Raw genomic sequence first — 15,617 nt, 5'->3', positions numbered from 1 at the left:
TGTCAAATGATGTCCTCTCTCACTCCTCTGCTAAAATGGCTTGTGTGCTGCAGTGGCGATACCTCAGCATTGACATGAAGAACTAACATTTACAAGAAAGACTTTCAAAGGCTGAACACAAGTTGAATGGTAGTAGTCCACCCATCAATATCACTCTGCAGTCGAGCTTTAAATCCTCTGCTTGTTTGGTTTCATAGCGCTTATAATCAATGCACCGGGGAACTTCCGATCAATACAACTCATAGCACTTCAGTGGCTTCTTTAACCCCCTCACCTCACCCACTCAGAGCAGGCAAATCTTACTGGAGTTATCATACACATGTGCACATAGGCCTACACATAGCACATTCTTACATTAGCATATTAACCCAACACAACTGCACACACCTGATCAACTTTAAGAAATGCAGATGGGAGATCAAAAGAAAAACCTGTACTGAATTGTTCTCTCGTGAGTTTACATCTCCATTTCAGAAAATAGAAAAGCCATTAAACACCTGGTCTTAAAAAAAAGATCTTAAAAAGCTGGCAAATAAGAAAGATTCTCTAATTATATGTCATGCAGAGTACTTGAATAATGCTGTGCCACAGCCATGGGATATAGCTATTTATCATTGTCTGATACTGTCCATTAAAATTCAACATCAGGACATCTCATTCTTTGTTCCGGTCAACAGTTTAAACACCGTTTTAAATCAGTGCACAGGGTATGTTCAACTGCAGGTAACCATAGCAACAACACTAATGCCTCACACCGACACTCAGTGTTGAAACTTGCCTAACCATAGAATAAACACACTCCAAACAAGCATGTCAACTGCTTAAGCACAGTTTATTTTATCTCGTTGGTAATTGGCCAGCTGGTGTGCCCTGAAGCGCCCTACAAAACATAAAGGGTTATTTAAAGGAAATGTGATGCCACTTCAGATTTTGGTACTCTTAGCTTTCACCTCATCCATCCCCGTCAAATCAATTAACCACTTTGATCCAGAGTCAAATATCTCATCAACAGGTGGATTGTCGAGAAAGTTTCTATAAATATTGATGTTCCCCAGAGCATGAATCCTACTGACCATCATGATTATGAGATTGACATTTTGTTGTTCAGACTGATGTCTCAACTATTATTGGCTGTATTGCTGTGAAAACTGTTACAGATATTCATGGTTCTCATAAATTATAAAAACATTTAACCCCTGACCCTTCGTTTATTGCCAGACTGTTATATCAGCATTTCTGTTTATCCGATACTTTGGTCTATGGCCAAATACCCATAAAACTAACATTCCCACCAGCCTCGGGTGGTGATGGAAAACCTGCTAAACATCAACATGCATGTATTAGCATTAGCGCTGATAGTGTGTTAGCGTAAGGAAAACAAACTCCCAACACAAAACAGAGACAGACAATAAAAGAACATTTAAAAAGGAAACAAACTTTTAAACTGATTATACAGAGGCTGCAGTCATACAACTGCAGGGAGTACATAACTATAACAGTAAGTAACTAATAAGTGCAATTAATCAGCTACACAAGCTGTATAAAGACCAGTCAATACATCTGGGGGACAGAGTTAATGTTGTGTACTACCTCCGGTGTCAAACATCAACAAATTCTGTATATAATGAACATTACGAGGATATGCCTGGTGTTTTTCATTGAAACTCAAAATCAACCCACTCTGCTCCACCCAGCACCCCCTTTTCCTGCTCCACTACGCTCTACTACAATCTACTATGCTCTTACAAGCTTTTCAGATATTTATCGTTATGAAATTACAGTACATAAAATGAGAATGCAACAAATCTTACTGATCGGACAGAAATAACTGATAATCTAAGCTAAAATCTTTGCACTGCATTTCAATGAGTCTGGGTCACAGGAGGCTTCGACAGCACGTATCCACATTAAGACAAGTTTTGGAGCAGATTTCTACAACAAAAATATTTGAAAAAATACATACTGTAGATTTAATGTTAAGAAATCTCAGTATATAATACATTTTCAGTGAAGAATTTAAATCCATTTGGTGCTCTGGTAATAATTTACAGCAGGATAGAGCATGAAGGAACAAAGTGTAACGGCGAGGCTCCCTGATGTGTTTTTAAACAACAATGGAGCTCAATGGCCCAGAGGAATGGGGTATATCAGCCTTTGACAATGCATGTTAGTCGCATCAGTTCATTATTTTGGTCATTTTGCAGCATTTGCTGACAATAAAACTATTTAATATTGCTAGACCTACTGTATACTTTCTGAGGAAAAGAGATAAGAACCAATAAAAACTAGTCTCAAGGAAACTTTTTTCCTTCTTTTCCTATTGTGTATCTATAAACACAGAGATGCATGAATAAGGGTTAGACTTTTAAAAGAATTTGGATTTTGTCAATTCAGTAATTTTAATTAGCATTTTAAGGTCAGTATTCTTTCCCAAAAACTCTCCCAACCTGTCAAATATTGGAAAAAAAGAATCAGGACAAAGCCACACTCACAAAACTGATTCATTTACCTACATCAGCTCAAGGACTATGTTTTGAATTGCAGAATATAATACACACATACCCCAAAGTGCATTCATTTCCAGGCTCACCAAAGCCACGTTATGAACACTACGGTCTTCAGGAGAAGAGCAGAGCCACCTCAAGACTGCAGCATTTCTGATCAGATATTTCAGCTGTTAAGTAGGATGCTGTTAAACAGTCATCGCCAAACACTCTCTTAAACTGAGAGTGCACTCAGAGTTAGACACGTATTACTCAGCCTTTCCTTCATGATGATTTTAGCAGAATCTACACAGAATTTTGGGTTCATGAATAATATACCGCAAATCAGCCCTCTGGAAAATAGAGTGTGTTAATATGTTACTGTGCCTGGTATTTGTGCGTCACGGCATGAATGATTCTGATTCAACATCACACAAACATTCAGAGACACACATGCAGTCTAATTTATTAGCTTATTAATTATTAATTTTAAAGTTAATCAACCACACTGGTATTGAACTAAAATTTGACCACACAAACAGACAAACACATATGTACACTGTATCGATAGACTCGCTCAAGGAGAGCATTAAGTGAATGTTGTTCATGTGTTGCTCATATCAGTGTGCTTATGGACCACTGCACCCAGGAAAATATCATCTAGGTTTGGCTCTCCATTGATTTCGCCTGTCAGCTCAAAGCTCTAGCCATTTTTGGTCTTTATTTTCTTGTGGTTCTTTTTCCTGTCTTGGTCCGACTCTCCTCTGCCAACATCTCATTTGTACTCACTGAAGCAAACTAGGTGCAAAGGGAGGTAACACTCTTGTGCTCATGAGAAGAATGCAGACCTGGATCTCAGCAGCATCTGTTTAAACACACAGCCACACTAGTGAGCTGAAACGTGATTTGCTTGGAGTTTACATCTTCTCTCGCTGCACTTACCTCCAGACATCTGTTGGCCAGTTTGGCTTTTTTTTTTTTTTCAATTCTGGCCATTACACAGTTAGGAACATTTTGTTTCTGTTTGTTTCTAATCCATTTACTCTGCCTGTATAATGGATGTCTCAGCTGTGATGGAGATGTACATGTGTACATGCCTTCTTTCTGTACACATGGCTTGTCTATACCATTGCCAGTGAGAAGCCTCAGCGCTTATAAGCTGTCAGAGGTCAATTAATTTCTAGTCATTGTAAACCTCTGGTGCAGGTGCTGTTCTAAATGAATGCACCAACTCTAGTTAAAGCCAGCGACAGTGACACTGGGGACTTACTGTGGATTCAGAATGCTTTCAAGTTTTGCACATTTTATTATTTTTCATACTCATCTTAAAATGGATTTGATAAATTTTTTTCTCATCAGGCTACAGACAATACTTCACAAAGGCAAAGCAAAAACAGGTTGTTGGAGTGTTACAAAAATACTTGGAGGGTTTTGTTAATTTATTGAAAATACAAGACTGAAATATCCCATTTACATAAGTATTCAGACCCTTCACTTAGTACTTAGTTAAAGCCCCTTTGGCAGCAACGACAGCCTAAAGTCTTCTTGGAAATGAAGCTGCAAAATTGGCACGTTTCTGTTGGAAATTTCTTCTATTCTTCTTGGCAGAATTGTTCAAGGTCGGCCAGGTTGGATGGGGAGCATTGGTGCACAGCCATTTTCAGGTCTCTCCAGAGATGTACTCAGGTCTCTCCAGGGGTTCAGGTCGGGCCCCCCCTGGCTTCCATGACTTTTCCCGAAGCCACTCCTGTGTTTTCTTGGTGGTTTGCTTCAGGCCGTTGTTTTGTTAAAATGTTAACTTTCGCCCCAGCCTGAGATCCTGAGCACTCTGGAGACAGTTTTCATTCAGAATTACTCCTTATACTTCTAACCTCTGAAGTGCACAAATTAATGTCAAGTGGTAGTTTCACAGGGGGGTATGTGTGGAACTTTCTTGGCCGAGTGCATTGACTTCCTTCTTTCTTATTTGTTTAATCCATATGCAAAGAGAAATGTGTCAATGTGTAGTTGTAAAGAGGTTTGTTTTAACTATTTCTTAATGAACATCAGCAGAGTGTAGTACCTTCCCAGAGCCTTGTGGTTGCCAGGCAACTAGCAGTGTATTAGCACAGATGTAAATAATAAAATTAATGATGGCTGGATTTAAATGACCTGCCTCAATTTCAGGGTCCTGACATGGCAACTGGCACACTGTTATGCCTTACAGGGACAGTTCCCTACTAGGACGGGTCAAAATGGCTGCTGTGAAAAAGGCTTCATGCTAGGACAAACTGTTCATCAAGAAGTAACATAATCACACAAAACTTGATCTAAACCCAAAATGGTTGTTGTCACATTAGATGGTGCTGGTGGACACTCAGCTGTTTTCTCCCCATTTACAATCTAACCACCTAGCTTCATATGTAGAGGACACACATCAGAGTGGTATCTGTCTTCTTTTTTAACTCTTGGCAGGGAATAAAAGTATTTCACAAACTCTCAAAGCATTACCTAAATCAACAAACAGATTAATAACTGTATAGTAACAACTGTCAATTAGATCCTAAACCATTTTGTCACTCATCCAAATTAACAAGTGTAAAGAGAATATTTTTGAATAGCTACAGCAGCCTAAAGATAAATTGTCCCTTCCTCTGGCATATACTTAATATGTTTGCATGTGTGTGCATATATGTTTTTTCCTGTCTTTCTTTTGTCCAGCTGTGCATAAGTGTTTGATTAGTATGTATGGATCAATGGCTCTGTGGACAGCAGGTAATGAACTTTTCGAGCTTCTTTACTTGAATCAGCATGCAGACACACACACTTACAGATGCCCAAAGACACACAGTGTAGTATCTAGATGAGGGTTACCCCCAGTTTTTCCCACCTCACCCTTATTGATGCAGATACCATCACATACTAACACATTACTCTCATGGTGATAAGTTGTTTGATACGTGTTGATAATGGAAGTGAATGTGTGTGAGCACGTTGTGATGTTTAAGCCTTGGGGGTCTTTCCCTGTCAGCGCGATGCCTTCTTACAATCAGTCTCCAGGGAAACAAGCAGTAGACAAAGAGCGATGTCACCTTACACACTCACACCTCCATGCTTGTCTTTATGTAGTTGTGAGGATACTCACTGACAGAATGCAATCCCTATCCCTTTGACATAACCATCACAACTGTAAATGCCTAATTATAACATTTAATGTAAACCTCATCCTAAACCATTAAACAGCTCTCTGAAATTGTGACTACCACACAAAATATCCTCATCATGATGGTACTGAACTACAATGTGTCCACACAATCTCAGAAAAACATGTACAGACATACAGTCGCTTGACTGCACACTCACACGCGCCATTAAGGTCCTGCACATGTCTCACAAATCCAGACAAAGGGTCATGTGAACACATGCACACATCCATAATAGCAGGTTCTAATATGACAGAGCTGAATGCATAAATACACAGACTCCATAAGTGTGTACACAAAGAGGAGATGACATGAACTCAGTGACGTGAATGTTTACATTTCTGGTGGACAAAGCAAGTTCTAACACACCCATGTGTACCAGCACACTCACTCTTACAGAGAGAGGTAGCTCAGCCTCATTACACTGAAGGAAATCAGCATATTTATACTTGTTAGCAGCAAGACCTGTGAGATCTACCGTCCCTTAGAAGTGTGTGATCTGGAAGATGAAAAGAGTGTCGAGCGGAGGAAAGGAGAGGAGGACGATGTTGAAGTACAGAGGAGAGTGAGAGCCATGCAGAAATGCTGAAATGGCTGATAGCTCCTTTAGAGAATATGGTGGCAGTTAGTGAGTTTAATTCCCTGATGATCCTCATCTACTGTCTGAATAGCAAGTGGCCTTGCAGTGAAAGGTCTTCCACTTAATGTCTGCGAAATGTCACGGGAGCGGGGCAAGGGTGGGGAGGGGGAGACAAAGGGAGCACAGGGGGAATGAGAGACATGCTATAAGTCTGCTGAGTTGGCAGTGACCCCCTTGGGGAAATGGAGATGTTTTTAAGACTCACCAGGGGAGCAACAAAAACACTTCTCTAAAGTGAGAGGACAGAAGGAAGGAAAGGGAGAATGGAAGCGAGCGCTGCTGCTAATCTGTGAAATCATTGATTCTGGTGGTGAGAAACAGACAGTAAGTGGGTACAGGCTGGCACATGATACCCCATCCTTCTGCCTGTTCCACACACACACACACACACACACACACACACACCCATCTGTATGTTGAGGCGCCAAATGTGTGCACTGACAGTGTGACAGGTGAAGCTGACAACAGCTGTGCATTTCCTCAGAATAGCCGTGCTCCATGATACCTGGCATGGAGCCGCGGCCTCAGCCGTGGAAGCCTCTGCTGAATGATCTATTGATCTGACAGTGATAGGCCACATGCTAAGGTCCCAGGTGCCCAGGGGCTCAAGTATTCTCAGATAGAGACACATGTCAGACCACAACCACTTCCTCCTATTAAAATCAATAATAAAAGCTGACAAAGGCTGAATTGTGGAAGATGAATTGTCCTCTTACTGCTCTTATCATTTGAAGCAGCAAGGTCTTGGATCAACGGCAATGAACTGGGGACAATGACGCCACAGAATACGTGGAGTTAAAAATGCAGCGTGATGCTTGACAATTTGACAATTACACTAGAAGATGTGCAGTAATTACAGAGAGACTCTCAAAACGTGTCTCGAGATAACTTTTGAAAGTTTCATGTTTGCGCTTGTGTTGGATGATTTTGTGTGAAAACTCACAATTCTGCCTCTGAGCAAATGTAATAATTTCACATTTATGAATTATTTCATCATTCAATATTCTCCCTGCATAATTGGCTCAACAACTGTGACTGGACATTTACAGTACATGAACTTACTGGCACTCTCTAGAGCGATGAATATACATGAGAAAACCTCACTTTCCAATCTCAGATGAGGTCTTAATCATGGACTTTGTCCATGTCTTCCTTGAATTCAGAGGTGGAAAATAACTAAATACATCTACTCAAGTACTGTACTTAAGTACAATTTTGAGGTATCTTCACTTTGAGTATTTTCATTTTGTGCTACCTCATACTCTGACTACATTTCAGAGGCAAATATTGTACTTTTTTACTGCACTGCATTTATTTTTATAACTTTGCTTACTAGTTACTTTCCAGAACCAGATTAATACAAAAACTACAGTATAATCACAAGACTTTACTGATCCTTGGTGGGAAATTCACAAGCTACCAAGCCTTATGTAAAGTACTTCAAATTACAAGTATATAAGCTAGTTAACATTAGCTCTACCATTACCAGCTGCAACATTAATGTGATGTACACAATAATGCATCAGTAATTCTAATCCAATAATATGATATACATTCATGTTAAATGTACCATTCTGTAAAATGAGTACTTTTACTTTTAGTACATTAAGTATGTTTTGATACTAAAATGTAGCAGTTTTAGTTAAGTAACATTTTGAATGCAGGACTTTTACTTGTTACAAAGTACTTTTACAATGTGGTATTGCTACTTCTACTTAAGTAAGGGACCTGTGTACTTCTTCCACCGCTGCTTGAATTTGACTTAGTTGTACTGAAGAAAGATGCTATAACAAAAGGAATGGAAAATCTCAGCCGTGGCTACAGTATGTGTGCTGATGGGGTTTGAACCTCACATCAATATGCATGTGCTTACTCAGTAGGTCCACAGTCACAAATACCATGTCCTCTCATGTTAACCTCTCTCTATTTATCCTTGATAACACACACACACACACACACACACCTGTGCTGTCCTCACTTACATGGTCCGTGCATAGGCTTACATTCATTTCCAGAACCAAACTTACACGAACCTCAACCAGAACCGCTAATTGCCTAACCTTAAACTTTACCCTACCCTTAACCAAAGGCGACACTTCCTCTAATCTCACACCCTGCCATTTTCATAACATTTGATGAATTAGTCATGGGCTCAGCCTCTGGTCCCCACAAGTGACTTCCAGTCACAGTGTGCGCCCAGTGATCCAATCCAATAAGTATATACAAACAAGACCACATACACACACACTGTACACACACACACACACACTGTACACACACACACACAATCCAACCCACTCAGTTAAGTTCCATTCTTATTCTTCATCTCTATTTTTGGGAGCAACACAGAACAGCTGGACCTGCTGAAACAAGTGCAGGAGCATTTGGTAGACATACCCACACCAGCATTATACACTGACTCCAAGTTTACAACTGTTGTCAGAGACACAGAAATCTTATGAAGCTGTTAACAGAATATCATACTGCATTATATTTGTACCCGTCACATTTTCTCTTGAGCTCTCATGCTGCCACTAAAGAATGGCTGTCAATACACACACAATGTAACACCTCTGAAAGGCAGCATCCATTTTCAGTGTACAATTGCACAGCATGTGTGTGCCATGATGAACAGTACATGTGTGGGTGAGAGATGATCAATAATCAATAAAAGAAATCTTTCAAGGCTTCCGCCCAGGTCTAGAGCGCTGCATGAACCTCTCCACTTCTTTCTCTGCCTTCCCCCCATTTATCTTCTTTTCCGGTCTCTAATTCATTTTCATGATCTCTACCCATTTTTCACAACAACCAGCAGGCTACTTTCCACCTCAATTATCTAAGTGAGGGCTCGATCTGTCTGATGGAAGTCCAGTATCTGTTGGAGTCCGACCAAATCCGCAACCATAAATAAAATAAATTGCTTGGCACCTGGCGTTTAAAAATGAATTTTTAATCAGGCTTTGCTGCTGCATACTAACTCTCTGGATCCTTCAGAAATGTACAAACCTGAAAAGAGACTATGAGGTCCAAAGATGTTTTACACAGTATTCTTCCTTAACCCTGACTTCTACTTCATAATTATCCTAATGAACATAGATTAATCAAAAGTGTGAGAGCGCTGGGAAACACAGTGGCCATCCAGCTCAAAATCACAGCTGTCCATTAGAGGACTATAGCTGTTGTAGCTTAAAAACCTAAATCAAGCTTTTCATTATCGCCTTTCCTTTTTTCTCTCCTTTTACAGTCGTCCTCTGCTCACTGAGCAGCGTGGACTGGAGCAACAAACGGAGCAGGAGGAAAGCTTGGAGAGAGCAGAGACGTGGGAGAGGGAGAGGGAGAGAAAGAGAGGGGGGAAATGAAAGGAAGAAAGAAAAAGAAAGCAGGCAGAGTTAATAGAAAGGAGAGAAAGCGAGCATAAGGTGCATTGCCCGTCTCCTTCAGGGAGAACAGGCCAACGGAAAGGGAGAAAAGAGAAACGGAGGGATTGAGAGAGAAATTAAAACCATTGATTTCCATTAATAAAAAGACTGCTTCTGAAGCGCTGATTTTTATAATATAATGAGTGGGATACACAGGCAAAGGGAGAAAGAAGCAAAAAGACACAGCCAGCAGAAGAAAACAGGCAGATTTTTCTAGCAATGACAACAGCAGAGAGAAACCAAGTGTAAACTGGAGACCACGGTCTACAACCAGAAAGCAAGAGAAACAGAGAAGAGGGAGACAGAGATGAGCCACACACCACGCCGGCCTATTCTAATAGGCTACCTGTAAATCTGTGCAGTCACTTCCTCCTTGACATGATCACTGATCCATACATAACAAGCTGCATAAGTGGAAATAATATTTCCATCTTAGTAGCCAAAAGCCACCCCTCTGTGATACGTCAGACCGAAAGTAAGGATGGTACGAGGACTGGAGTATCTCTGCGTCAGAAAGGTGAACACAACATGCCCCAAGGCTCACTAGGACACTGTGGCACACATACACACACAAAATAAACAGACAAAAGCAGCCAGAGGCCCATTCAACTTATTACACTCCCCATTACACAGACAAATGAGATCCTGGCCTCCCACTGATAATCTGCCCCCCATGTTCTCTGCATCATTGCATTACATCACCCAGAAGCAGCAACTGTCAAGCTTGGTCACTATAGTAGCAACCCTCCAACAACATGACATGGTGCTGGTCTGACTGAGTGGGGTGTACCGCTCATCAATTTGGTGCTTAACTGGTGAAACTAGACTGATTTGTTTTTCCAACCATGTGAACCAGGGGTTGATGCATTTCAAGTTTTCTGTAATTTGTTACGTATCAGACTCATCTTAAAATGGATTCTATTCATTTTTTCTCATCAATCTACACATAATACTACACAATGATAAAGTGAAAACAGGTTTTGAAGTGTTTTGTAAACTTATTATAAGTAAAAGACGAGTATTCAGGCCATTCATTTAGTACTTTGGCAGCAACGACAGCCTCAAGTCTTCTTCAGATTGAAGCTGCAAGCTTGGCACCTTTCTTTTGGAATTTTCTTTTATTCTTCTTGGCAGAATCGTTCAAGGTCAGCCAGGTTGGATGGGGAGCATGGGTGCACATTCATTTTCAGGTCTCTCCAGGGGTTCAGGTCTGGACCCCCCTGGCTTCCATGACTTTTCCCGAAGCCACTCCTGTGTTTCCTTGGTGGTTTGCTTCAGGCCGTTGTCCTGTTGAAATGTTAACTTTCGCCCCAGACTGAGATCCTGAGCACTCTGGAGAAGGTTTGCATTCAGAATTACTCCTTATACTTCTAACCTCTGAAGTGCACAAATTAATGTCAAGTGGTAGTTTCACAGGGGGGTATGTGTGGAACTTTCTTGGCCGAGTGCATTGACTTCCTTCTTTCTTGTAAGTCTGCCGACCATTCTCTCGACATCGTGGCTTTGTTTTCACTCTGACATACACCATCAACTGTGAGACCTTATATAGACAGGTCTGTGTCTTTCCTAATTATATTCATTGCATTGAATTAGGTACATGTGGACACTAATCAAGCTGTAGAAGCATCTCAATGACCACTGATAGGAGCAGGACGCACCAGAGCTCAATTACAAGTGTCATAACAAAGGGTCTGAATACTTATGTAAATGGGATATTTCAGTGTTTTGCTTTTAATAAATTGTCAGAACACTCAAAAAGCCTGTTTTCACTTTATCATTGTGGAGTATTGTGTAGATTGATGAGGAAAAATATGAACTGAATCCATTATAAGATGAGTCTGAAACATAAAAATATGTGGAAAACTTGTAAGGGTCTGAATACTTTCTGTACTGACTGTAACATTCCTGACTTCATCTGGCTGGTGACCATCTTCTTTCTCACACTTCCTGCCAGTCATTACTTGCTACTATCAAAATAAAGGCAAAAATGACCAAAAAACCTGCCCAAATTAGCCTGAGATTTCAGGAATGCAGCAGTGCACAAAGCTATATGTGTGACAGTCTGGTGTGGCCATTTGTAGACTTTTTGGGCAGTTAGATGTGATGCTATATTAAAGGGGAACTCCACCAATCTATTTTTGCATATTCATAAAGTTGGAGGATTTGTGAGAGGCAAATTAAAGATAAGTGGTTAAAATTGGAGCAGCAGAAGCCATGATATCCTGATTTTAAGTTCCTAGTGTGGCTCAAACACCAAAAACATTGATGATTTCCCATAATCCATCTTGACAACGTCTTTCTCTAAACACTCCAGGCCTGGTAAATGCCCATGTCTTTCAAAGGCCACACTTTCAGCCTTCTTATATAAATTGGTAATATCCAAGCCCATGCCAAGATAACCCTGATGACATCATTATGACATCATAAAGGTTAGTTTCTGTCTCCAGAGCCATAGAAGACATAACACAATTTTCTGTGGTACTAGCCATGGCTAGTAAACTGATTGTCATGTGTAAAATCTGTGGAGTTCCCCTTTAAGAACTGCTGGTCCGTCCCCTCACCTTTGTGTACACGCCCCACGACAACTCTGTCTCAATCACCATGACGACGATGCCAAACATTCCAAAGATGAGGGCATAGTCACTCAGCCTCTTCCTCTTCTCGAACAACGCCCTGCGATGACCGAGTTTATAACCAATATTTTGGTTCTTCCGTTTGGGGGCCTTGGAGGTGCTGCCCCTGGTGCCGGAGCCCACCACCCCAACCCCTCCCTGCCTGCTCCCCCTGCCTGGCTGTGCCCGCCTGCTCTCCACCAGTGTGTGGTTCTGGTGATAGATCGACATCTGGTTGGATGTGGAGTCAGTGATGTCATACCCTGCTCTGGGGTAAGGTGAGTCTTCTTTGGATGAAATCACAATCTCTGGTGGGCTCTGGATTGGGGGTTGATTGGTAGAAAACTGGGCCACCGAGGAGGTAGGAGGGGCTTCCCGCTGTCGCTCATGCCCCCCAGCACCCGTTGCCCCAGCAACAGCTGAAACGCTGGCCTCTTTAGTTTCACTGCTGCTGTCTGATTCTATAAGGTTTCTGCGTGAGGCGCTGAGGCGGCTCAGGGGCTTCATGACCCCACCTGTGTACTTACAGGAGCTCATGGCGATCTCTGTGAAGGGGTTACTGTCCCTACGGTGAACCAGAGGGCTGGCCTGTCTGTGTTTGCAGCCCCTATCTCTCTCCCTGTCTCTCTCACGTTCTCTGTCCCTCTCCCGCTCCACAGAAGGTGAATGGGAGGAGTAAAAGAGGGTGTTGTATACCGGGGAGTTGTCCCCGTTCAGGCTGTGTAGCGAGCCCAGGCAGGAGGAGAGTGGGGTGCTTGTTGGATGCAGGGCGTTGGGGATGGGTGGGGGCAGAGGCTGGGTTCCAGAGGAGGACAGGGGCAACTTGGGGAGCGATGCAGGAGGCAAATTGGGCGTGGCAGGGGATGGGGTGCTGCCATTTAGACGGTCCAGGCTTGATCCTCCCATGTGGTTGGAGTGGTTTGATCCTGGCTGGTTGCCAGTGGTGGACGGATGGGATATAATGCCCAGGGGAAAGAGGAAGCGTTGGTCCTCATCCTCACTCCCTCCTAGCAAAGCCAAGCTGAGAGAGGGGGGAGGCTCCATGGTCATGAGAGTGGCCACGCACCTGTCTGCAGACAAACACAAAGAAGAGAATAACTGTAAAAAGAGGCACAAAAGAAAAATTATACAGAATAGAGAGTGTTTATCATGACAGTAATGGAAACAGGGCAGACAGAGATGGGGGAGCATTGTGATGGATAACGGTTGGTTACAACAACTGAAAGACTGAACACTAAAAGCTGAAGATGTGTTACAAAGAGGAGCAGCAGAGTGAAGAAAAGTGGTCAGAACTGGGGGATATGCTAGTCTTTGAGTCAGCTGCCCAGTCTGCCTCTCTCAGCACTCTCCCCCTCTCCGTTTCCCAGTGTCCTCTCCTTCTGTCAATGCTTCCAGCAATTTATGCCATAAAATGTCATCTGCGTTACATTGATGTTAGCCTGGAGAATGGTGCAAACCCCCTCGCTATACACCATGGAAATGAGACCAGGCTCAGAGACTCACAAATAATAATTCCACATCAGTCAATTTGGGAAGTACCCTGAATCACAGACTGCTTCAGTTAACCACAAGTTGGCTGCATTTGATTGATCCAAAACAATAACCTACTTTCAGTATGATATAACCAAACACCTTCACGGCCCCCTCCTCCCTGTCTGCTTCTCTACCTACCTCCTACCTCTTCTCTCTCAGTCCCTGTCCTCCAGGTTAGATGTGTTGAATCACTGGCTGGATGAAAATATACAACCAGACTTTTTCTTTTTCATGTTGTCACGGCCATCCCATCATCTTTTTGCTTCGTCTCCGTTCATGTATATCCTCCACAGGTCCTCGCTTGTGCCTCGAAATTGTGCGTCGCTTCCCGCAGATGTGTGCCTCCGTCTCCGCTCACCTGGTAAGATCAGTTTGTTCCTGTCATCAGTGGTCTATCTCTGATGCCCATTTCTGATCCCGTCACTGACAATCGATACGAGATGAAGAGGAATAATCCATCATGGCTGGATGAAACCGGTCAACCTGTGGCTGTACGTCAAAAATGTGCAGCATCACAAACCGGCAAAACAGGAGGAGGAGGGAAAACGCAAAGCTGGACGTCAAGTAACAGTCCTGAGATGAGCAGTGAAGTCTGTGATTTAAAATGTGACTCCACCGACTTCCACTCAATCCACAGCCCTCTGTCTCCTCGGATCCGTCTCTCACTCTCTCCCCCAACTTCTCTCCTCCAACTTCTCTCCTTCCTTTCTCCGCCTCCAGTCCTGCCGTTCAGTCTCATTGGACGGAATCAGAAATGCAAAACAGGTGGCAGGGTTTGTAAGATGTAGCTTCCAAATGTCAACTGTCTTGCACCCGGATTATTTTGGGGGTCACAGTTTTCACAGTAGCCTCAGAAAACAAGTGATCAATTTGGCATTTTTAGCTGCTGCCTCAATCAAGTCCATATGGCCATTTGGACGCTGGAACAGTCAGCTCCATGTCAAAAACAAAGGCATTTTCACATTTGTAAAACAGGCATGATTACATTTTTAAAAACCAAAATGTCTCGCTATTACAAAAACTATGATGGACAAAAAATAAATATATAAAATACTGCAACATATGGCGAGTAGGAGTGTGTGTGGAAACAAGCAGAGAGGTGGGGGTGATGAGGTGGTGCATCTCTGTGCACCTTCATCATTACATGGAAAAGACCAGCACAGGTTTCTAATTTGTGATCAACACACTTCAGAAAGCCCCCTAGCCTATTTTTGTTTCCCCCCCAAGTGTCTCCCGTGAGGTGTATGTGTGTGTGTGCATATTGATCTCGGTGTCGAGATGCTGAATATTGACCTTAAAGGGATAAATAAACTTGTAGACCTAGTGAGCTGAACTGAACATCAAATGAAATATTAATGTCTTGTGGGCGTCACCAAAGACAATTTATGATGGATAATTTACAGGAGATAGCAGCGGTGTACCTTGGGCATTCCCCCATTTGATTCCTAGCAGAATCCTGCATAATTAGACTATTCCACCTGGCCTAATAATTTGCTTTGTGCATCATGTGCACCTTTGATCGGATGACTGCAAACATGACATTGTGTGCAAACAGATTAGTTATCACTGGACGGGCAATCCCATGATTATGCAGCCTGACAGACATTAACAAAATAAATCATATGGTGTGGAGGGTGATTCCAACCATTTGTACATCACCAGCCATATGCCAGTGCATCCCTCACACATTTAGCTAACGTGGAAGGAGGACAGACAGCGGTCTAAGGCTACATTATTTTGTAATCTGC

The 15,617-nt window shown here is 42.3% G+C and overlaps 1 protein-coding gene across 2 annotated transcripts in view; it reads right to left on the bottom strand.

Annotated features, from left to right (window-relative positions):
* The window catches only part of kcnn3 (potassium intermediate/small conductance calcium-activated channel, subfamily N, member 3), a 45,920-nt gene extending 31,358 nt beyond the window's left edge, over positions 1–14,562 (bottom strand). The window contains exons 1-2 of one of the 2 annotated variants that reach the window (XM_020607130.1): positions 14,008–14,562; positions 12,286–13,406 (exon numbers count right to left, since the gene is read on the bottom strand). In XM_020607130.1, the coding sequence (XP_020462786.1) occupies positions 12,286–13,386 (1,101 nt within the window). In that variant the 5' untranslated portion in view covers positions 13,387–13,406; positions 14,008–14,562. The remainder of the gene's footprint in view (positions 1–12,285; positions 13,407–14,007) is intronic. The other variant, XM_020607131.1, reaches the window with a different exon arrangement.
* Positions 14,563–15,617: the final 1,055 nt, after the last annotated feature.

This window comes from Monopterus albus, unplaced genomic scaffold, assembly GCF_001952655.1.
Source record: "Monopterus albus unplaced genomic scaffold, M_albus_1.0 scaffold84.1, whole genome shotgun sequence".
Lineage (NCBI taxonomy): Eukaryota > Metazoa > Chordata > Actinopteri > Synbranchiformes > Synbranchidae > Monopterus > Monopterus albus.
This window is presented reverse-complemented; position numbering and strand designations above follow the sequence as displayed.